The 24640-nt window shown below is 42.9% G+C and overlaps 1 protein-coding gene across 3 annotated transcripts in view; it reads right to left on the bottom strand.

Annotated features, from left to right (window-relative positions):
* F13A1 (coagulation factor XIII A chain) overlaps positions 1 to 24640 on the bottom strand; it is a 115755-nt gene that overhangs the window by 33599 nt on the left and 57516 nt on the right. For all 3 annotated transcript variants that reach the window (XM_018077674.3, XM_018077675.3, XM_008934485.4), the window contains 3 exons: positions 20202 to 20390; positions 8738 to 8989; positions 2139 to 2257 (listed from right to left, as the gene is read on the bottom strand). In XM_018077674.3, coding sequence (XP_017933163.1) covers positions 2139 to 2257; positions 8738 to 8989; positions 20202 to 20390 — 560 coding nt within the window. The remainder of the gene's footprint in view (positions 1 to 2138; positions 2258 to 8737; positions 8990 to 20201; positions 20391 to 24640) is intronic.

Raw genomic sequence — 24640 nt, 5'->3', positions numbered from 1 at the left:
CCAGAAGAATATTTCTCAGTTGATTTGCAGATTGATGTCTATTACACCCATAGAAAATGATCTAATTGAAGCTCTTGGCTTGGGCTTGCTGAGATGCATCTGCCACACTCAGCTTTCACAAGGGCAAACAATAGCAAAAGGTGCACCACAGCACACGGTGGAAATCAGGTCCTCTAATTTCAGCCAACACAGGAATGAAAGTACATGGCAAAGGACTATGGAGGAGTCCTAACCTCCCAGAGAGAACTACCTCCTAGCAAAACCAAACAAATAATGCAGTTTCTCAAGATAGGCCACTGTTTGTGTCAGGAAGGTGCCAGATTTGCAGAATATAAGCACCTTGGGCCAAGCCACCATAGGTCATAAATTTAGCGTCTTAGGACATAAATCCAGTATGTGGTTTAAGCAGCACTTTCCTCCTCCAGCCACTCATGCCCCTCTCTCCCTCCCCCTTACATCTGTCAAGGAGTGAATCCCAAATCTAGGAACAGAGAGAGCCCAAGAAATAAGCCAGGGAAAAAAAATCAACCAGATGCTTATTCAGCTAGATCAGCTCTCCAGTCTGAGTCACTGCACTGCTGCACAAGTGCTTGCAGGGGGAAGGAAGGGCCAGGAGGGGGCATTTTTGGTCAACTTAAATGCATGCCCAGCTTTGGCCTGAGGATCTGGTTCTATCAGCTTATGGAACTTCTTCCCACTCCTTATTTAAGGGTTGTTTTTATCTCAGTCAGGAAGACAGACTCTGCAAACAACAGCACTGACAAAACTAAAGATTGGTGCAAAGGCAGGAACTCCCTAGGGCTGTGCTGCCGCAGGAAAAAAGATGAAATTGTACCCTTAAATAAGGAAACAAGAGAGATGGAGTTCAAAGAGCTCTCCAGGGCAATCCATTCAGCTCAAGCTTTGAGATTGTATCTAGCTGAGGGAAAGAAAGCAAGGGGTAACGCCCCTTGTGCAAGGCTGTGCTAAGGAGGTGCCACAAAACCTCAATGAATCTATCACGACAGTGTTAAGGAATATTAAGGTCAATATTTTCTTAATTACGCCATTGGGAAAATCCAGGAAGTGAGATGAGCAGAGTTTACCATGTCCAATATTGGTCCACTGGAGCCCCTCTGAGTGACAGTTAGGGTTATCTTTGCTCTCGTTTTGATCCTGCTTGGTAATGCCTTTTTCCCATTCTCACACAAAAACTTAATTCTTTCATCCCATAGGGATTTTCAGGCTGGTTAGTTCTTACAAGAAAGTTGAAGTAAAATAGATAAGTCTGAGACAAGGAGTAGTTGTTTCTGAAGTAAAAGAGGGATGATTTAAATTAGATATAAGGAAACAATTTCTAACAACAAGGGTGGTAAAATGCTGGAACAAGTTGCCCAGAGAAGCTGTGGATGCCACATCCCTGGAAGTGTTCCAGGCCAGGTAGGACAGGACGCTGAGCACCTGATCTACTGGAAGGTGTCCCTGTCTGTGGCAGGACGGTGGAACTAGATGACCTTTAAAATCCCCTCCAACCAAAATTGTTCTACAATTCTATGCTATTGAAGGCACAATACCCCATACCAGCCTAGTAGGGGTTTTTTCCCCCAGACTGCAAGAGGCCATTGCATATTGATGTTGTCCAGTCCAGGCAGCAAAGGGAGGGGTTCCTAGTTTGTCATAGGAATCCTGTAACTAGCTGACCTCCGTGAAGATCAGAATTATTTCCACCAAGCTGCTAAAACTAAAACAAAAAGTCAAAAGCAATACAACCTATTGTTGAAAAATAAAAAGAAAAACATCAAACCCAAACAACTCTACTTTTCACAAATCTATTTGATCCTGAAGCAGCAATAATGCACCAGCAGAAATACTGCTGTACTGTGGAAACCTCAGCTAATGATTATAACTTTCAACAGGCAGCCTCTTAGTATCTGAAATAGGCCCCTAAAACAAGGTCTTTAAATATCAGCAATAATAACATTGTTTTTCTGGAATAGGAATATACACACTTCATACAATTTTAAAATTATAACCCTTATCTTTCTGAAGCAGAGACCAATAATGCACTCCAGAGCCCACAGTCTCAACCACTGTCTGGTGTCAATTAAACTCATTTGATATCCTACTGGGAGCAGCCAGAGAAGGTCTAAATAGCTTACCTGACCATAACTCCAGCTTCTGGATTTTACATCTTCAACGTTTCCATGGAAAACAATACCAACATCATTCAGGACATATTCTTCCCTTTCTTTCTCATCATCCAGATACACGGCATCCTCTGCATCAGTTTACCAAAAATAAATGTTAGCACAGGTGCTTAATTTTCATATAGGACAGATAAAACATCTTAGCATATCATACAGTCATCTTTGACAAAAAGTACCCCTGTTCCATCAAACAAAGCGTTACTTGCTTCAAGAGAGTACAAGAATAAGGAGATAGTGACCCTAGTTAGGAATATGATACACAACTTAAAAGCGTGCAAGATGGAAAAATGCTGACAACTCCTGCTTGCTTTCTAAGGATCTGTAAAGTATGGTTAAAATGTCACATCTTATCAAGAATGTTATGATTATTGTGTGCAACTAATTTAAGAGCTGGAGCACCTTGACGCAATTCTGCATCTGTACAACCAGATCAAAGAACAATTTCAAACTTATTAATGTTAATGGAAAACCGCTCAAGTCAAGAGTTCTAAAGAAAAATCTGTAGTGCACTAAAAAAAAAAAAAAACAGAATAAGGTTTTTATATCATATTAACAGAAGGGTTTGGTTGCTTTTTCTGTACATTAGTTATTGACTGGAGTATCCCTCCCCCACGTAGCTTGACTGATCAGCTAATATGAGGAGAAATTCAAGTGTCCAAATGAAAACTGGAAGTAATTGGAAGAGATCTTTATCAACACATACACAAAGGGTATATTCTAGATTGGACTTATATCAAAAGTCAAGAGCGTATGCATGGATCTTCAACCTGCAAACATGATTCACATACATAAATGACTCATTATTAACATTCATAATGAACCCTGAATGATGTGAAACTATTCAGACATTCACAGGTAAGTATCACACAGGTCATGATTCTGTGATGCTAGAATACTTGAAGATTTCTTTCCTGTGCCAGTGCTTGTATTTTGAGACTGAGATACAGCTTAACATGGGAATTAATTAATTTGAGGAAATCAGTAATGTGGTACCAGATAGCAAATTAAAGGGAAGCAATAACTTCTGACAGTTTGATATGAGCAAGTACAAAACTACCACTCACTACTGCTGTAGTAGATTTCTTCAGCATCCCACTACAAATTACTAGAGGATCATTTAACTTTTAAAAGCCTATTGATTTGTTGTATTTTGTTGAAATGCAAATCAGATTTGTACTTCCTTGAAAACGTCATTCCCAAAAGCGTCTTCATTTACCCACAAAACTGCAATTTGGCTGAAAATAAGCTAAAATCTAAGCCTTCCAAAAAAATTAAAGGCAAAACTCACATAGGCTTGAGCTAGGTGAAGGGCTTTGCCAATCTACACACCTGACCCTGCTGGAAGTTTTTTTTTCTCTGAAGATATATTTATATTTCTATGTCTATACATACATAAGGAAGTATGCATAGATATGTAACATAAAGGTCTTTTCACCGATGGGCAAAGAGCGATAGAGAAGCAGGTATTAAATACAAGAAGCCTTTAGTGTGTTTGAGGAGATCACAGCTTTCTTTATGCTTTTGACAGCTGCTGTACAGACTCTGACTGACTCTGAGCAAGCAGAGGAATAGCAGGTTTTATGGAGCTTTACCTGAGGCAGGCAGGTCTGAGACCCACTCTTATATTTGGCAGGGTGGTGGTATTCACCTGATTTCTAAAGGCTAGGCCGTTAAGAATTTTCTTTATGGGTTTGTCACTACCCATGACCTAGTCAACCTGCACCCACGTGCCCAGTGGATGATCAAGGGTATATTATATTCAGAGTCTATGAGGTGAAAGAGAGTGTTAAAACTTGACAACTGCAGTCATTTATGCAAGCATGGCCTTTTTTCTGGTCCAATAAGTTCTGCATAGGATCCTACTAAAAAATATTGCAGATGTTACAGATCATCTAAGTTCTGTTTCATTAGGGTGGATCTGCCTGATTTGTTCACTGAATGATTATTTGCATTCTCTCACTGAGCTTTGGATTTTATTAAAACTTGTCCATACAAATAGCACAGAGAATGCATTTAAAGAACTAGAGCTAACACCTTCTTCTGTGCAGTTACACATTCAGTGGAGTGTGTGCATATGCCTTCTTGACAGCTGTTGTTTTCTTTAGGGGATTAAAAATATCAACATTGATCTCGTTGGTATCAATTGAGATGCTTATGTTATTTTGAGACTGCATGATCTTTGCTAAATCAGATGAAAATTGATTAACTTCTCTGTCGATTATTTTAAATATTTGTGTTTTTGATAAGGTAAAAAGGTCTTCTGTGTTTCACAGAGATGCCAGCTGCTTTGATTTTTGACAGCTTTCACTACCCCTGAGACTGTTTAGAAGAAAATATGAGGCATTTGTGACTACTTTGATGCTAAGTATGCTCTACATAGTACAACTCCTAATTATTTTGTGCAAGTGGAGGCTCACATCTGACAAACAGAAGAATTCCATGGAAATGTGCTAGGTTTGTTTGTTGTTCTTTATCAGTTTAAGAGGTTTTTTACTCACTTCTTTTATCCTGGGAATTTACTAAGACACTAGCAATGCTACAAAGAAGCAAATTAGCTTCTATGCTTCTCTATTTGAACTTGGGTAAGGTGAAAATACACTTCACACGAAGACATCACTGCAGGCGAGGATTCCTACTGAACACTGGCTCCCTGTAAAAGATATGAGGAATGCAGAGCAATCCTTTCAATTTGGGAAGGTGAATGAACATGAGAGGACTCAACCCAGTATGGTAGGACACCAATCCCAGAACGGCAACCCTCTGGAGTTGGAAAAGCCATTTCTTCATGCAGACAGCGACGGCTGAGCACAGCAGCACCAGCAGACGGGTAGAGGTGGAAGCAGCAGCCTTGCCCTGGGCTCCCAGCCTCCCTTCAACATGCTCCCATAGGAATCCAGGCATGCAAGGCTGGGCCTCAGTGGAAACACAAACCTGCCAGGGATCATGCCGGGAAGAGGACAGTGCTGTGGCAAACCCAGAGCTGCAAGAGCTAAACACAGTTATCTACAAAAAAACACTCTACCCAGGATCAAGATTATTTTGCTGCCTTGGATAGTGCTTGCCTAGGTTAATGTAGCAAAAGGATGAAGCTCTGTGTGAATTTTGCCCACGTGGAATCTATGACACAAGAGATCAAATTTAAGATTTAGCTATAAATGCAAGAAAATATTATTAGGCCAAATTTGGATGACCAGTAACGTGAGAGGAGTCCAAAAGTCAACCACATGTTACTAATCCTTAAACAGTATTAGGACATTTAAGCACAAGAAATGTGCAACTGACTCAATAAAGTTGCAATATATTTAATTGCTTAAATACAATACATTTTGCATGAGACTTGGGTGAGGGACCCACAGAGTCTGCAACTTAGCTACACTATACATCTCCACCTGTGAGAGAGCCACAGAAGTCAACACAAGGTCTTTTCCTGATAAGCACTAAATGTTCCCCAGCAGAAAGTTGCTGGGACTCAGTATCTCCTTGGAAAGAGCTTGCAGTATCCAGATCAAAGGAGTTCTTCTCTGCTTTCATGTAGTCTGATATTGCCAAGAGTTTAGTTAAACTCAAAGAAGTTATTCTTAACTACTTGCCATTTGTATCTTCTGTTCCTCAACTGAAGAGGGCTCTGCATGCCCAAAAGCACATTTGTTTTATCCAACTATGTCAGCTGGCTGAAGAAAGAATGCTGCCTTTCCTCCCAGACTTTATGTTGCTTATTAAGTAATGAAAATTTCACTGAGGTTTGGGGCCAGTGTATTTAATTTTTCAGGATCAAGCCCTGCATCTTTAAGGTATTCTTGGTGATCAACCTTAAATGTAGCTAAGGGGATTAAAATATAAAAGCATCTGATGGTTTTGGAAGCAAAGTACTCTGTAGCTTGACTTGGTATTCAAACTTATTCTGAAACAGCAGAAAAAAAACCAACATCCCTGTCTGGGAAGATATGTCAAAACTGAACTATAGTGAGAAAAGAAGTAATAAGAAAGGGCACAAATGCTTCTGTCTTAAAGAAAAGCTCATACCGACATATTGATGTTTCTCCAAAATGATGAGTTGGAAAGCTGCACTAGGCAGTTGAGCCTGTACTCTGCTCCCTGCTATAACAATCCCCATTCATTTCTGGCATCAGTCTTCTGTCTTTTTAATGAGGCTTTTCACTCAGACTTTTCTGCTTGGCTATTAACCCAGCAAACTAGTCTAGAAGATTTTCAAACTATTGTTTTCTCTGTGCTTTAACTGCCTGAATTTTTTTACCTTTTTGTCATTACACTGAAAAATCTTTTCCAGCCAGAGGATAAAGCGTGGAGAAACAGTCCTTGATTTTCTAACACAAGGAAAGGGGAAAAAGGCAGATATAGGAGCTAATTAGCCCAAACTACCTAGGAGTAAAAGTAGGAGCAAGAAATGAGAATAAATCCAAATAGAAATGAAACATGCAGGAAATAAAAACTACAATAGTCAGCAAGGGATAGCACCTGAAGCCATTGAGACACACCTTAAAATGTAAGCTGCAGATGAAAATGTGGTCCCTGACTTGCCTCCCCTGGATCTGGGGTCACACAGCAGTCCTTGCTGCCCAGAGACTCTGTTTTGCTTTCGTAAAGCAGAGTTTTTCCACTGGCCTTGGCAACGTCTGCCGCTGGAAGCAACTGCTGCACACCTTGCTCCCTTTGGGTTTGCTCCCTTGTTAACCTTGCTGGCTTTTGGCCCCATTCAGCTCAGGTGAAGGAGGGAGGGCATAGGAGAGCGAAGTGCCTGTGTGCCATGGACAGAGGTGGATCACTCAGCACACAGAGCTGGTGGGGAAGGAGATGGAAGTAGGGATTGATTTTCCCTTTTTTTACATCTGACAAACACCTCAAATCAGCCTGTGTGGTCTCAGTCAGACCACAGTGGGGTAGCCAACCCCCACACACCACATCTTTTCTCCATATAAGGCTGCATGCAGCCCTAGCTGGTTGTCTGCTAATCATGAGGCAAACTGAGGCAATTTAAGAAGCTTTATCTTTGGGGTTTATCCCTTTCCAAAGAGGTGCTGAACCACTGCAGAATCACCATACAGGCTAACAAACTGACTGTTTACAACATCCGGGACTACAACCAAGTGATGCTCTACATTGAGGTGGAAAATTGCACCTCCCTGGCTGAAGCTGTGAGAGGCTGATGATGCCAACACAAACCTTGAGCAGTTTTGTCTCCTCACAGTGGATCGTAATTTGGCAGTGATTCCTCTCTTTCTGTTGCATACTCTCCCTCCTCTCCCAGAACAAACTGTCAGCATGCTGCTCTAAGGTATCTTACCTCTACACTGCTTTCAGGAATATCTTACAGTGTCATGGCACACTGGGCCCTGCCCTTCCCTCCTGTTCCCACTTAACTAACTCCTCTTTATTCAGCATTAACATATATGTTCTTAAATAATGCATAAGCTAATTATTGCTTCTATTCCCTTGGACTAGGGGCAAGTAATGAATGCAGCACAAATCATTCCATGTAATGGACTCTATTTATAATGCTAAATTTACTTGTCACTTGGTAGGATGGCCCTTGTTTGGTATGGGATTATTTGATGCAAATATTCTGGTAAAAAATTGAAAGATGAAGGAAAGGTGGCAGAAGAATATTAAAGTTAGCTGGTGACCTAAATATATTGCAATACATATGACTTGGAGCCTTACAAGTGTCAGAAGCTGAGACACAGTGCTACAGCCTGTAAGAAGGCTGAATCAAACCTCTCTGGTCTTTCTTGCCCTCTCCTTAAAGCCACACATGGAGTTCATTGGGTAAAATACAATCTTGTCAGCATAAGGCCTGATGTTTTCCCCATGATCCTGGAAGATTTAAAAAAAATTAATTGTTCTTCAACCCACTGTACTATAAAAAATGGCTCATTTGCAAAATGTTCTGTTCCTCACAGAGGCCATGGTTGCTAATTAGTCACCAAAAAAGGGGAAGTTATAAGGGCAAATGTCATGTAGCAGTAGGAAGGTACTATCTGTGATGCCACAGCAAGTTGACTCCACCCAGCCTGTGCAGGAGGAGCAGCTCCCATTGAATTCCTGCAATTTGGCTGCAGATGTTCAGTCCTAAGTGTGGCAATCTATGATGTAAGTCAACAAAGTATGGGAGGCTGCCACATCTTGCCCTACACCAAATCCTCAGAAAAGATATGCCCATATTGACTTGTCAGTTTAAAGCACACACAGGCAGGCAGGAGGCTCATGTTGTTGCCTATTCAAGTCAGAGTGAAGCCTTGGGGTATGTTTACTATAATAAATGGAGCCCAAACTGGTAAACACAGGCTTGGCCTCATAAAACTGCAGAGTGCAGATACAGCACAGGCACTGGTCTCCAGCCTGGAGCCCTGCTCACACAGGGCTATTCTCCAGCCTTAAATTCTTGACTCTTGGCAGAGTTTATGTAAAATTTCCAGACCCAAACTGTCATGTCTCCAAACTCCTTAGTACCGAGCTGTCCTTCCTGGACCACCCCCTCCCAAAACCTGATAAGCTCAGCAGCAGAAAGTGTGAACCCTTGGTAAGGTACTTACGCTGGCACCAGGGATTGAACAGGATGTACGTGTCGGTTGCAGGGTTTCTGCGTGTCCGAAGGATGGCAAAGGGAGTCCAGACAGCAACATACAGGCGGAACTTTCCAATGATGCAGGTGGCAGAGGACATGATGGACAAGCGAATGGAGTTGTTCTCCCTGTGAGTAATCTTGGCTCCCCACTCACCTGGTTTCAGCACATTACCTACTATGATTGGGATGTAGGTGCCTTTGTTTTGCTGTGGATAGCGACCTGGGGAGAGAAGTGAAAATGTTTGCCTCGTTTTAACAGTTTTTCTAAACTCCCTAGCAGTCCTTTGTCCCTTTGTCCTTATTTTCAGTGGAGTTGGCAAGTTTGTGTGGGCAGAAATCACCTACCTCCCTCATTGCCTAACACAGCGCTTGGTCACTTGGCAGTACAGCCACACCTCCCCACAGGCAGCCTGTGCAGACACCATCTCACTCCAGCAAGCTTCAATCTTGCTGGTTCAAACACTGTCAGAAGTGTAGCCCTGGCACCGTGAGCAGGGGCTATCCAAGGCTTTTCTTGCTCACCACTGTTTATACTAGTGCAGCAAACTGCCCTCCAGCAGCTTGGTGTCAGCCAGACTGTTAAGTTTAGGAGTTTAGGTAAGAGCCTCTTCCCCAGTTCAGATGCATCCAGCACCCTTGTTACTAGCATGCAAGCGCCCTCTGGGGCACAGACATCCACTTTGGGGCTCTTTAGCAGAGCAAAACCTTGTTCTTCTCACTGCACTACTGTGCTGACAAGCAGGGACCAAGCACGCTTTCACGAAGTCCACACAAACAGAGGAAACACAAGTGAGTCTACCTGCAGACACCCAGCACTCAGTTCCCCCCAACCACGCCCTCCTCATGGACGTAGTGGGAATCAACTCTGGATGACCAGAATATAAATCACCGTATCTGTGCTGAATTGCCAAACTTTCTCTGCTAGAAATGGGTCCCAAAGTATGACAGACCTTCAAAGTAACACACATGATAGTCTACCTCACAGTAAGACAACAAACCCCCCAGAGAAGCCTATTTTACTCTGCCAACTACATGCAAACATGTACACTGCCAGGATTCAAAGTTGTGTGAGGCTCCACCCTTTGAGACTGAGGTAGAGCCAAACTGTATCTGGAAGCCAACCAACAGCACAGACAGAAGAGACACTTGTGAGAAGGCTGAGTTCCCTATCTCATTCTCAAATCTATTTTTCATTTCATATTTTAGGCCGAAAGTAAGATTCTCTCATTCAAAAATAGGGTAATGAAAAGCAACGATGGCAGACAGAGGGACAGACTTCTATATTTTTCATTCCTACTATTTAAGAACTTCAAAATTAAACTTACAAGGGCGTTGATTTTCTTGCTTGCTTATTTTTATACTGCTGATGTAGAGATAATCCCAGACTTGAACACTGGTACATTTAGGAAAGGACAACTCCAGCTTTGAATCTGAAGCTCGCAAGCTGCCATGAGATTTGTGTTTCTGAGAAATCTGGGGCTACTGTGCTTCATCCAAGAGATTATTCAGAGCACATGTATTTCCATTTTGCAGATATTCAGTGCACATAAATAGCCCTGCTGGCCAGGGATGCTGTAACACATGAAACTCATTCAGATCGGTGAGGGACGCAATGGAAGGAAAAGACCCACAGGAGAATAAAGGACTAGAACAAGAGAGCAAAATCAATAGAAAATACGAGAAGATAGAGCACTGGACACTTCAAATATAAACCATCAAAGGAAAGCCAGTCTAGAGAGAAGAGCCTACAGAGGTAACAGAGATGCGAATCCTGTGCCTGCTAACAATTGCGATCTGAGAGCTGAACACATTCTTGTTCTTTGTAGCGCAACTGGGTATGACCCATCGTGCCTCTACAGTTAATATTTTGCTTCTAGTTTTGACACAATCTTTTTCTAAAAATAACAGTCCAGGCAAACAAAGCAGCAGAGCAAACCAAGTAGTAGAGCTGATATCTTTGAAAACCGTTAACAAGTACCACTTTAAAAAATACCTCCCTTACCTCCTTCAGAAGGGTGGGAGGGGGAAGAGATGAATATTTTAACGTGATTAGGAACTGACATCGTTAGTTCCTAACGCATGTCAGTGTAGCAGCCTACTGGGGACAGAAGAAACCATGCTGTGGTGGTGGCTTTGCACCACCATGTTTGTGTACACCACATACATGGGGAGGCTGCAGAATCACTCCCCATTAAATCTGTCTATAGGAACCAGATAGGATCTCAAAGAGGCCATGAAACCTTTTCAAGACATCCTTATGGAAGCACTGGCACTGTCACCTCATAAGCAGGTTCAGCGAAGTACTGAGACTCTGGTATTCTCACTTTTTCTGAAACCTCGACATGTGAAATGCCATTTTCTCTTCCAAATAAAGGTCCTTCTTGCAAGCAAAGCCACAAGACGCCCTCATATACCTGTTGCTTGACAAGGAAGCACCTGTAGTTGCTGTTGAGGAGTATGCAAGTTCCTTTCAGCCCAGAGCCTCACAGAGCTGCTCCCACACAGTAAGAGGTCACTGTATTTTCTTACTCACCCATGAGGAGAAGGTGCTCTGGGGTATTGCCTACATCCCTACAGGCATAGCAGAGATGCCAGGGAAGGGATATCCTAGAAGTCAGGACACTTCACAGATATTGTAAATAGTAAATACAAAAGAACACTGTTTGCTTCTGACAGATGATCAGAATTTGGTGCTTGCTAATGATTGCATAAATCCTGAACTCACAAGGAAGTTTGGAAAGACGGGCAGAGCCTTCCAGAGCACAGTGAGCAATTTCCAATGTTTTGTTTGAAGAGAGGACGGGTTCCCTAATCTTCTGAAACAAAAACCAGAATGCAAATGGAAGAATATGGTTTGCAAATGGAAGAGTAAGGGAATTGTTACTTCTGACACAAGCTTACAGAGCTGAATTGTAAACACACATCTAGACATCTGACAGCATCAGCCACGCTAGTCTCATATACACACATCTGCTGTCTTGACACTAGAGTGCTGTAAAGCTGAGTAACTTTGGCATTACATGGTAAGGTTGCTGGCAAAATAATCCTTATGTAGGTTCAGCACTATATTTATCAACTTTGTAGGCAAGGATTCTCAGGTTGGCCTGGGCATTTGACTGTTATCTACATCTTGAGAACACATTTCTGGCTGCAGTGGAAAAGTAGAGCCAACTTTGGCTCATAGTTGGGATATCTGTAATGTTGGCCCTTTCTCTGAAGGAATAACATGCAGTGGTGATTTCATTCTCTGGTTTAGTCTCCACAGAAGATTCGATGTTATCCAAAGACTCATTACCAAAAGCCTGTGAATGCCTGACAGACTACTCTCTGCAGGGTCTCTGGTGCTAACCCAACCCACAGAGAGGTTGGAGGGTGTTTGGGTGCATGTCAGGTCCAGGAGCCTTGTAGACAAGATAAACTGTTTTTATGCTGACAGGAGGGTGCTGACATTCTGCCAGCAGCATCAGCTGGCTCAGGATCTCTCCGGCTCTGGTTTGCTCCAGGAGTTGGCAGCCTGAACTATGTTCCACAGCCAGTTCTTTGTGGTTGTCTCACTCCCCAGTGCTCACGTTTTCTTTGGGTGTAGGAGGCTCTGGCCCTCACATGAGGACATTTCACAGCCAATTGCTCTGTGACAGACAAAGTCGTTGTGTGACATCACGCTGTTGGGATGCCCCTGTCTGCTCGCTATAACAGCACATGGAAATGGGAAAATCTAGCCTGAGAACTCAAAAAGCCTGGAGATTGCTGTGCTGGTTGAATTTTTTATAGGCTCCTTTTGCAGCTTAGAAGATATCATGCTGATACGGGGGCTGCTGACTGTCCTGTTGTCAAAGCAGAAGAGGACAGGAGAGAACTCACAGTGACCCTCTTTCTTGGGCCTACAACTCTCTGCATTTCAGTGCTAGGTACTGAGCCACAACACTGTCAGAAGATATTATTTTTACAGAAACCTCCCTTGTATGGAAGGTTTAACAACGCAACCAAATCTATTTCCCCTCACGCACAGTGCACAGGTCTGCAACTCTTTTGATACTTCTTTCTTACCCTTTCTTATCCCACCTTGGTTTCTGTAACTATCCAAGCTGGTCTCCTAAAGCTCCTTCTCACTTCAGTTGCAGCTCAGCTCAACTCTACACTTCCTGGGGTTTCCAGGCACCCAGAAAAAGAGGAGCAAAATAGCTGCTGTCACTATTAAAGGAGCTCATAAAATAAATAAAAAACATGAGTAAAGGTCTATGTGGCAAAAGGGACCATGAATGAAGCCTGTGTGGATGTGGGCATGTATGGGATGTCCCCTACCACACACAGACAATTGACAGAGGCAAAGAACAAAATGCAATGTTTGTTAAATTTGCCGAAGTCTATTTATATAGCAGCAAAATAATGTGCTGTCTAAAACACAGAACTGTGGTCACACACAGGCATTCAAAGTGAGTTATTTTCAACATATGCCTTAGCTTCCTAGCACGTCAGCTCTGGGCCCATCAGGCATGGAGGTAAGCTGCGTTAAATTCTGGATAAAATTGCCACACCAGAGAGGGATTTACATCAACAGAGAGATGGTGAGATAGGTGCAGCAACTTCAGCTATCAAAACACAAGCACTCCTCTCTGATGGACGTGGGTTACCTTAGAAGGGAGGGAGATGAACAAAGCTATTTCTCAGTAGTCTTTTTAGGAACCCCCCTTAGAAGATTAGCTTTTCAAGGAGTCAAGGAATCTGTCTCCCTTTGGGATAGAGTCAAGGAATCTGTCTCCCTTTGGGACACATTGCACACAATAATTAACAATTTTCCTGTAGGTTGATTTTTTTTGTTTCAATATACTCTTTCATATAAAGGGTAAAGAATCTATTTCAATGCCAGCCCTGGAATTCATAATAATTATGACAGGTTGACAAATATGTTTGAGCTGGAAGCCACAAGTACAATAGCTGTGTAGCAGAGTTAATACTTATTGTAGCAAGCAACCTGGAGATGGGTGTTAGTATATGGGAACCATGACAGGAAACAAAAAGTAAAACAAAGAAAAAAGAAACAGGAGGGGTGCTTTAATAAAATTCCAAACAATCAAAACAAACAACAAGAAGAAACAATCTTTTTGTAAAAGACAGTAGTGTCTAAGTCACTGTTTTAACATCCCGTCTGGGTTCCTCCCACTCTCAAATTCTATTGCCTTGAGAAGCGCTATATAAAACTTGGAAATGTAGGAAACCCAAATATCTTGAAATAAGTTTTGCTCACAGCTCCAGTTAGAAATCCTTAACATCTGGTCACTCTGTCCCAGGAGTGGATATTTCTAGTACTTTACAGTTGTAGAACAGACATTGGAGTCACGCACCTTAGCTATTAAAACAATTAAAAAATACAGCTAGATTTTATGTGCCACTTGATGCTGCTGCAGCAGTGCAAATGTGAGCATAATAAAGACCGCTTGGCATGAAATACTGCATTCATAGAGCACCGAGGGACTCCCTCCTCTCTGCTCCTCTGTGGTCTGACTGGGAAGTCCAGAGAGGAGGAAAAAAATACCCCAATACCTTTGTTCAGAAAGTGTTTGGGTTTGTTACTTGCTAAGAGCTGGCAAACAGGTCTCTTATCTGCCTAGAGTCAATCTCTAGGAAATGTGTTCCACTGCTAATAAATTATTTTTTTCTCCCACAAAATGGGAATTCAAGTTTAGACCATCAGGTGTTTCTGTATCTCTGCTCAATTTTTTGTAGTTCTTTGTGAAACAGAGATCTAGTGGTTCATTAAACTCTCAGCATTAAGTATCAACACCAACGCAGTTTGACTCCTGCACCAGTTAGTTACTCCTGTGTGGTGAAAAAAAGGTTCCTAAAAACGTCAGGATCCAAAATTTTCCAAAGAGTAACTTTTACCCAGAGGCAGAACTCAGCTCAACATCCCATTCCAGGTGCTGGGGATCATCTCATGTTCCAGCCCCTCTGCTACCACATGCCCTGCCACAGAGCTGCTGAGGAGGACAGGTGACAGCAGGGGTAGCAACACTTTCCACTAAGGCAGAATTACTGCCTGACAAAATCATTAAAACCTCAATAACCCTGGAATAACACTTGGCCCAACTCTGCTGTGAAAACAGGGAAAGGCTGTGGACACTGTAGGACAGTATGAAGAGTTCCACTGATACTGGTGTGTATATCTTGAATTTGACCCCTGGTTATTTAATTGAACTCAGCTATCCCTCTGACCATAAGTGGGAATTTGGTGTCACCTAAACAAGCCATGCTCCAGGATCAATTCTGACATCTTTGTGTTCTTAGCTGCTTTTCTGTGTTTATAACTATCCTTCTGGAGCAGACCTGGGAAGACTTTGGAAAAAGGAGCAGTAAGTCTCTGCTCTCATCTCAGGCCTAAAGCCAATGATTTATTGAAGCCTGATGAGAGCATATGGATGGATGTGTGGGTGTCCACACATGCACACATGTAGAAAGGTGATAGTAACCTGGGGAACTGGAATTTATGATTGTTCCAGAAGTATGTCAATGAATAAAATGTCCATAATAATATTGAGGGCTAGACCAACATATATAGATTTATGAAGCCATTTAAGGAAAATCCAAATAGACAACAATTTATGAGGATGTGGGGAAATATATCATTAGAGTCAGGATGCACTGTATAAACTTATCAGCCTCTTAAAGATTTACAGCCACATACTGTAAACTACTACTAAAAGCAAGATTGAAGGCTGTATAAGCCCATCTAATAATACATCTGCTTTTCAGAGAAATCCCTGCCAGCGCAGCAGTGCTGGAGGAAACTTTGCGGCGCTCATGACAAACTGGCTGCCCCAGGTGAGGGAGCCATGCTCAGCCTGGCTAAGCCTGCATCAGGGAAAGTTAGGAGAAGCACAAAGTATTCCCATCACCACAAAGACAGTAGTCTGGAGAGACCAAGATGGGTGAGGGGGTCCATGGGCTGCTCTGGGCTCACTGGGGTTCCAAGTAAACTGAAATTGTTCCCACTGGGGGAACTAGACGTAAGCACATCAACTACACTTGTGGCTCTTTCATCTCAACCCCAGACCAATAAAATGAGTATCACCCAAGTGGTGATGCTCACCTTTCCTCTTCTAAAAGCCAGGAAGTGGATGGCAAGGTAGGAACTATGTGGTGATGGAGCAGCTCTCAAACCATAGGTACTGCAGCAGGGCTGTGGTTCAGCACAAGAACTGGAATAACATCCAATTACTCTTTATAAGTGGATATTTTTCCATGTGGATTTTTTGGCACATTTATTGTTTTCCATACTTTGGCAGGCAAGTATGGTCCTAATTTAATGAAGGATTATGTGCAAAACTGAATTATAATAATTCACATGTTAGCATTTCAGTCAATTTCACCGATGATGACTCTACAGAAAACAGTCTGTTAAAGCAAGAACAACTTTAGTCATAAAGAACCATCACAGGAGAATATCTGTAAAAGTGACTTTCAAGATATTGGGTGAATTATTTATATATTTACAAACACATATATATTTGCTTAAACAATTTAACCCATGAATTCTAACCTCTGTGTGAATGGTGTTTAAATGGACTGTGGATTAAAAAAGATTGTTATTAAAGGTTGTTCTGTGAGTGTTTCAGACCTAGTTTTACATGATGCAAGAATCATTTGTCCCACGGACCCTTGATTCATTATCAATTAGAAGATTTAAGCAGTCTCTACTTGCTTTTCTTGCTTCATTAATCATCTTTTTAATGATGTAAAAGAAGCAAAAATAGGAGCAAAAAAAAGAGAAGGAAAAGTAAATTTTACAGAGTAACGGAAATAGAATAGTTCTGCACACACACAGAGAATCAATTCATTACCATTGTCACATTTTTCAGGAGCAAAATTAGTATTTAATGGATAAAAATTCTATGATGGATTAGCGTCAATGTTAGGAAATTTCCCAGGGCTGGGAACTAATAATTTCTGAATAGCTTCATACAACACTGTTGTATAAACAGCCCGCACTGTAGGAAAAGCCCTGCAAAAATGGACTTTGAATTTTCCAAGCTCCAACTGAATTCCCTGGGAACCAAGGCCAGCCATCCCCACAGAGTATCTGTGTGCCTTATGAGAATAGAATCTCGAACCACTCATAATATTCTGCAGTTCTGGGCAGCCTGGTCCACACTGCCTGGGGTAACATCCTCATCCTTGGAGCTACTGAAAACCTGTCCCTAGGGCAAGGCCCAAAGACATTGGATCAAGTTGGACCTGCTTTGAGCAAGGGCTAGAGATGAGACCTCTGGAGGCCCCTGCAATGTAGGTTATTCTATTCTACAGTTCTGCTGCACCATTTGAAATCTACTGCTCAGACACACAGAGAGCTCCTTGGAAAGGTCATTTTACAACAACCTGGCAATATTTCTGTGTGTCCATCACTTTAATCTCTCAAACTCAGCACTTTCTTAGGAGGTATACTTTCAGCACAAAAAGCTTCTCTGAGCTCAAGTTGCCTCTGCTGTACAGCTGTTGCCTGAGCAGCTCCCTAGGAGTAGCTTCTGCCTGACAGTGCCAAAGGGCAGGATTCACCTCCCCTGCCTTTAGTGTTCTTAAAGTCAGAGCCTAGTCTATGGTAGAGAGTCAATAGAGGAATCAGAAGAGAGTTCATCCCATTTTAAAACAGCAGGGTTAAACTACGCTTGGAGGTGCCTGCCTCTCTCCACTGCTCACGGGCAGCCTGGGCAAGAGCTTTTGGACTGGGCACTGGTGTTCAGGCTGCTGGCAGTAGGAGAGGTGAATGCTTGCCCTTCAGGAAGACAAACAGAAAAAAACTGGATGAAAATGGCCATGTCTTCCCATGACAAAAGGTTTGACAGCACAGCACTAAGACCTTCAGCACTCAGTGCTCTTAACTAAGTATGAGAAATATTTTCTTCTCAGCAATAAACATTGGACTTGCCACTAAAAGGAGAAGTAGCAAGAGTCAAGCACATAATCTCTAAATTTTCCTTCCCCATTGTGGACTGTTTTTGTTTTGCTTTTTGTTGCTAGCCTCTGAGAACAAATATACTGCGTTTTCACCACATGTTCACAGAGAGAAACTTTTGTGGAGCACTGAGTGTTGACCAGTTCCTACAAGAGGAGCCTGAACATCTCCCAGTTGAATCTTTGTGAGCTAAAGTCCTTGTAGCAAGAGGGCAGTGGTGCTCACAGAAGTGAACACTAAAAGCGAGGGAGGGCAGTAGCGTCGTACACTATCCAGTATATGCAGCCCTTCCCTGCAGCCAGTTGTCAGCCACCACACATGGACACTGGTCCCATTTCACAGAAAGGACAATAACAGCGAAGAACAGGGAGAGGAATTCCACCACAGACTTAGGGTTGACCCAAAGGAATCATTCAGAGATGAGTTTGTTGCAGAGTCTCCCCTGGCTCAGGCTGCATTTAACCCCTTCCCTACTCCGTCTGAGGATGAGGGGACTTTTATCCATGCTTAGAGATTCAAGGTACAAACAGTGGATGAATGTATTATGAAAGAGCATCAGAAAAAAAAATGAATGTGTTCTCTTAAGTGGACTATGCAGTGTCAAAAGAAGTGTTAATTTTCTTCTTCCAATATAGAATATCTGATTAAAACTAATGCAAACTGCATGAAGTGCAATAAAAAACAAATGTTCCATTTTCCACTTCTTCTTGATACAACTGTTTGTTTTAAACATATAAAGAGTAAGGGAACAGTCTTGAATTTAATTAAATCCCCAAAGAACTAATGATATTTATGCATATTAAATTTTTAAAGGCACTTGTGGCTCTTCAGCCAATCATTCACTGGACTGTCATAACATGCCTCCCAACCCTAATTTAAATTAGAAAGAAGAGACCCATGAAAAAAAATGTGCAGACAGTAACATTTTCACTGCACATATGTTTAAGAGATAAACGCCCATCTAGCTTTAAAAAGTAACAAATCTAATAAATGCCCACATCATCATAATTCAACGACAGAAAAGAATCAATGTTACAAATTTCAGAGCTGCTTCTCACAGGAAAGTAAATTAAAACATCAATTATAACCTACTTTAAAGAGTGTATAAGGAAAACACTGATGTCTTAACACAGAAACCACCAGATCACTCTAGATGAAGCTGGGGGTTTCCCAGAGTTGTGTTGTAGGGAGCAGCATTTGGTGGGGCCATCTTTGGAGCATATCAGGAAGCTCCACTCTGTCACTTGTTTTTCCCCTTCTCTAGTAAGGTCAGGCCCTTCTCTAGTCCTGTACCTTCAATGACTCAACAGATGCATTAGGATATGGGTATCTGATGAAGACCTCACAGTGAGAAGAAAAAACTTTCTTGCTCCTTCTGCAACAAATGAAGAAAGTTTCTGATATCGTCCTGAGTAAGTCTCTTGGCTCTGGTGAGGCTGCAACTCAATTCCTATGTTCAGTTCTACGCCCCGCATTACACCAAAGACATTGAGTTGCTGGGGTGTGTCCAGAGAAGAGCAACGGAGCTTGTGAAGGGGTTGGAACACAAGTCTGATGAGGAGTGGCTGAGTGAGCTGGTGTTGTTTAGCCTGGAGAAAAGGAGGCTCAGCGGGGAGCTGAGCTTATCACTCTCTACAGCTACTCAAAAGGTGAGGGGGTGGTTAGTCTCTTCTCACAGGGAACAAGCAATAGGACAAGAGGAAATGGTCTCAAGTTGTACCAGGGGAGGTTTAGATTGGATATTAGGGAAAAAATCTTCACTGTAAGGGTTGTCAGGCATTGGAACAGGCTGCCCAGGAAAGTGGTGGAATTGCCACCCCTAGAAGAATTCAAAAGACGTGGATGTGGAACTTGGGGACATCCTTTAATGGTGAACTTGGCAGTGCTGGGTTAACAGTCAGACTGAACATCTTAGAGCTTTTACAACCTTAGTGATTCAATGATTCTATGGTTCTGATTCTGGTCCAAAGCTAAAGTCTTTGAACCTTCTCTGTTGTTACCAAGTTGGTTGTAAATGCAGGCTGCAAAGTTGCAAGATTCTTCCACCCTGTATAATTTCCTTTGTTTTGTAATCAATATTTTGCTATCCCTGTTCGTACTTTTCTCACCTCAAACATCAGAATCCTCCTCCCTGCATCTCCTAAATACTAATAAAAGATGTTTCATGTTCCACTTACCTTTCAATGTTGCTACACAGCATTAACCAGATAGAACTTTGAAAGATCAATAAAGTACAACTTCTTACTATACAGAAACCCCCAAATACTGCTTCTTCTTCTCTTACATGAAATTCTGCTGATTTTTTCAAGAAAGGATTCAGACCCTGTTTAGAAAAACACTTCCTTGCCTATGGTTAAACCTGTTTTTATGGTTTATCAATCATAACAGGAAAAGACCCAGCCGTTAAGTACTGCTATGTTCCTGTTTATGATAGACTCACCAACCTTCCTTTGCTGATAAGACACAGCCTTTGCCAGGCACTTACCCATTAAATACTCCAGCCAGAATTGGTCTGTCTCTGGCCTGTAAGGTCGATTGAAGTCAATCTGGATTTGGAAAGGCTGTCCCCGACGCACTATCAGCTTGGGATTGTAGTACTTGTCAGTGTGGTGCTGCTGCTTGTTGATCTCATGGGGGTCCTTGAACATATAAATATCCACAACACGCAGGTAATCTGCAGAGACATGTAAATGAACAGAGGAGGAAGGAGTCAGCATGTTAGAAAGTCAGTATTGGTATCAACATCACTAGAGGCCATGTCCTCCTCATCTCTGGGGAAGGAACACCACATAACAAGAGCACGCTGGATCTGTTTGGGGCTTACATCCCCCCGGCTGAGCAGAGACATGGACTAACACTTCTCTGTCCACCTGCCGTTTTCATGGAGGCTACAAGTCTCCTAGTGCACAGCGAAAGCAATCGCAGTAAGAACTGGTTGATAGGCATGGGAAGCTGAGTTTCCCCAAGGAGAGTTTGGCTCCATCTGTCCTTTGGAATGGCCTTTCTGCAAGTCTAGGCCTTGCTGTCACAAGTTTACCAGTGCAATCAGTAGGCCTTTGACAGTTGCGGCTTCTTGTTTCCCTTCTTGCAGCCCTCCATTTTTAAAACGCAAATTCACAGGGGTTTTGTGATGCTTAAATACATTAATGTCTGCAAAATGCTACCGGTATTGAGTGCTGAGGAGCCTGAGAGGCAGTTAATGATCTTGCATTCAGCTGAGAGCTTGGATTGCCTGTATTAAATAAGATTTGGGTGTACTGGATGTGTCTAGACTCAGCTTCTCCGTACACCTCCACTGCTATTAGTGTCTTCTTATGAAAACTATATATACCATTATAGTATATAATTACAGCATAGAGTTACAGGCAAGCAGCAGTAGGTATCTGTAACATGCACAGGCAAAGCTTTGCTCCCTTCAAATTAGGGCTATCTAAAGGCTTATAGCCTAACACTGCTAGGAGTAGTTTACTCAGCTAATGACCAGTGTGGAGTGGCACTGGGATAGCCAAAGGCACTTGCAGTCACCATAAGATACATGACTTTATCATACCATGAATCTTCACAGTGGGAATCCTCTCTAGGATAACATAACAAGAAACCACATGAAAATGAACTGGACATCGTTCTTCTGCCTACATGCTTGGGCACATAATCATGAAACCTCTGCCAGGAGGAGGACCATTACTACTCACCACCAGGAGAGAGACAGAAACGTAAAGCTAGATTTGCAGCTCTCAGCTTGTCTTTCCAGGTGCTGACAGTTAGAAACTAGCTAATTTCTGCATTTTATAGTGACAGTGACAGAGCCAAACTCATGCCTGGCAAAAAGAGGTGCAGATTTACAGCAGCTGGTGGAGCTGTGTATACTTCTGATGGTGGCTAATTTGGCCTACCACTAAGTACACTGTGATCAGGAATGATGTGCTCACTGAATGAGTTGGATATTCAAGTCACTGAGGCCCCTTTCACAGAAGCTCAGACAACAGCTTTGCATGTTACCTGTCTTTTAAGGCAGGGAGACACTGCAGAGCAGCCAGCTGAGGACAAATGGCAGAGCCCTGCAGGCAGCACCTTCCCTGGACACCAGCACTGTCCTTCTCCTACCCCAGCCAAGACACCCAGCGGGCAGCAGCTAATGGGAGACAGGAGTAAGGGCAACAGGTATAAGTTCTGCTCCTGCTGGCATTATCACTGTCAGCTCCCTAGCCCTGTCCTTCATGAAACAGAAGGAGAGGAATATGTCTGAGGACACAGGAAGATAAGGAACCTTTCATGGAAAAGCCCTGGATAGCTGAACCCAAAACCATCTGCCCTCTGCTAACCCTAATCTGCTGAAAGGCTGGAATACCCTTTTCAATCATGAGTCAGGTCTAAAGTCTCATGGCAATGTCATTATTATTCTCTTTTCAACTCACGAGGCTTCTGGAGTAACTTCTGTAAAACCCCTCTGGCTTTAACACTGAATGAAGTTACAGAGACACCTGTGTGAAACATTAAATGTATTTTGCTCAGAAATCATTCTCATTGCCCCCCATGAAGTAGGTCATGTCTTCGCCTCCATCCCTGCAAAACTTACCAAAGCTCACTCACAAAAATGCTGACAAAGCTCACAATTAAATTACATGAGACAGGAATTTCCCAGGCAGAGATAAGGCAGGGAAGGAGAGAGTTTCTCTTCTTACATCTCCCAGTCCCTTCCAGTCTGAAAGCACTGCATGTAAAAAGCTGTGTATCTTGGGGTTCTGTGAGGGGTGAAGCTATGAATAAAAATTTGACTCAGCTAATCCCTCCTTCCAAGGAGGTATAAAAATGGAGTTGAGGGTTTGTTGTGTTTTCATCTTGTTCTAAAACAAAAGGCAACAGTAACCCTGCCCTTCCCTCTTACCTTAGCTCCTTCAGGGAACTGTCCCTTCAAGGAACTGCAAAGCTAAGTCACCCTGGGCTGTCAGTTCAGCATTTGCTTTATTTTATCTCAGGACTTTGCATGGCTCCTGTCAGAACACAGCCATACACATCTGCAGAAAACACTTTTCATTTTCAGTCTCAGTGTTAAAATATATGTTGAGCTTGCCATCTGAAGATAACCTGTGACTGAGCCTGTGCTAATTACAAGTAAGAGAAATTACAGAGGACAAAACATGAGCAGGGTACTGGGATGTGCTAACACCATCCCCAGGGTGCTATCCAAAGAAAGTCGATCCAAAGGAAGGCTCCAGAAAATGCTCATCTGTTTGTGAGGGACAAGTGGCCATTGAGGCCTACTTTGAAGTCAAGTCCATTTGAGGGTTTGCCTGTAGCCTGATCTACTGTTTAGTGCAAGCAGGTTTGCTGCAGGAGGGGTAGCAATGTGATGCTTTCTTAAAGCTTTTGCAATGTTAGGTTTGCATGGAAATAAATGAGCACAAGCTTGAGCTGTTTTTCAAATAACAAGAATAGCCTTCTGGTTTCCTTGAAGGACCAGAGGAAGGGCTCTGAATTGCAAAAACAAACAAACAAACATGAATTTCCAAAGGAGGTGCCTATCATGCTGCTAGCAGGGGAAGCACGGCTGCCTGGCGAGTCACCGGACTTTGCAAAGGAGGTTGCGTGGGGAGCTTGCAGACCATGGAGCTGCAGGGCTGTGTACTCCCACCGAGCGCCCTCATAACACATTGCAGTGAGATGAGCTGGCTAGGATGAGCCAGGGGGAGGACACGGGCACAAGCGTGTTCAAGGAGACCCAGGCTTCTTGCTGAAGAAGCACTCGGGGGCTGCACGTCCTCCTAACCGAGCATCTCCTCCTGCAAGCAAGCCGGCTCCAACAGCAGGCAGCCCACTGACCAGGCTGGGGGGGCAGCCATACCCGGCAGCCTCCGTGCTCTCTTCGGCTGTGATTCAGCGGAGTAGAAGTGGGTGTCAGCAGAGAGCTAGGCAAGCACAGGGTTTTACCTCATCCTAGAGTAGTAGTTAAAATAGGTCAAATGAATCACACCCTAAAAATGCCTGTTTCTCTCTGTTGGCTGTCAAGGGAAACGAGGGTGACTAGCTCAGCTGTAGACTCCTACACTGCACAGATCAAGGGCAGAATTCAGTTAAATTTAGGCATCTAAATGATGTGAGCCTGGTATGTAACCTCTTATTATGGCCAGTTGGTGGCTGGTTGCTGCAGCCAGTGTAGCTGGGAAGAGTACAGATGACCCTGGAACTGACATTCATTGACTCTCTGGACTGCCTATACCCTCGCCTCTGCTTGCTGGATGGCTCTCTGTTGACTACAATCTCTGAAGGTGACACAGGTGAAGACACAGACGTTTAGATGTTTATAGCAGGTGTCCAAAGGCTAGAAAACACCTCAGTTGTAATAAAAGAGATAAAAGGATTTACATGCTTTTTCAGTGTGTTACGGCAATAAAATCTGGGAATCACTACAGAAAAATTTGACAACCCAGAAGTGTAGAGGCGTGCAAGGGAAGGAGAAGGAGGTATCGTAAGCAGTCCTCTCCAAAGATGTGTCCACAGCTCTAGAGCCCTACTGCACTCTGCCACAGACACTCACTTTATCCCCCTAATACAACACTGATAGTGCTCTGGGCCAAGCTCCTGAATGTAAGGCTGAGTTCCATTGGGCTATAAACCTTTAATGTGGTCTGACAGGTGACTTAAGCATCCTACTCCAAACAGTATTTCCAGGGACCACACTTATATCAGCTGGTATCCCAGGTTTAGGTCATAGCTGACATGCACCAAAACAGGAATGCTACTGTAGTCCTTCCCTTCAGGTCCCTCCTTGCATGTCGTTGCTACAAGCATTGGAAAGAACTGCACAGCAAAGTGGATTCAGCTGTACAATAAGAGTTTGCCTGTTATGCACAGATTTGTTTTTCAGCTGAACCAGTCCCATAACCAGGTTTACCCAATGGCCACACAAACCTTCACTTTGGACAA

This window comes from Manacus vitellinus, unplaced genomic scaffold, assembly GCF_001715985.3.
Source record: "Manacus vitellinus isolate BGI_N305 unplaced genomic scaffold, ASM171598v3 scaffold_39_pilon, whole genome shotgun sequence".
NCBI lineage: Eukaryota > Metazoa > Chordata > Aves > Passeriformes > Pipridae > Manacus > Manacus vitellinus.
The sequence above is the reverse complement of the archived record's forward strand: the minus strand, read 5'-3'. Positions and strand labels throughout refer to the sequence as shown.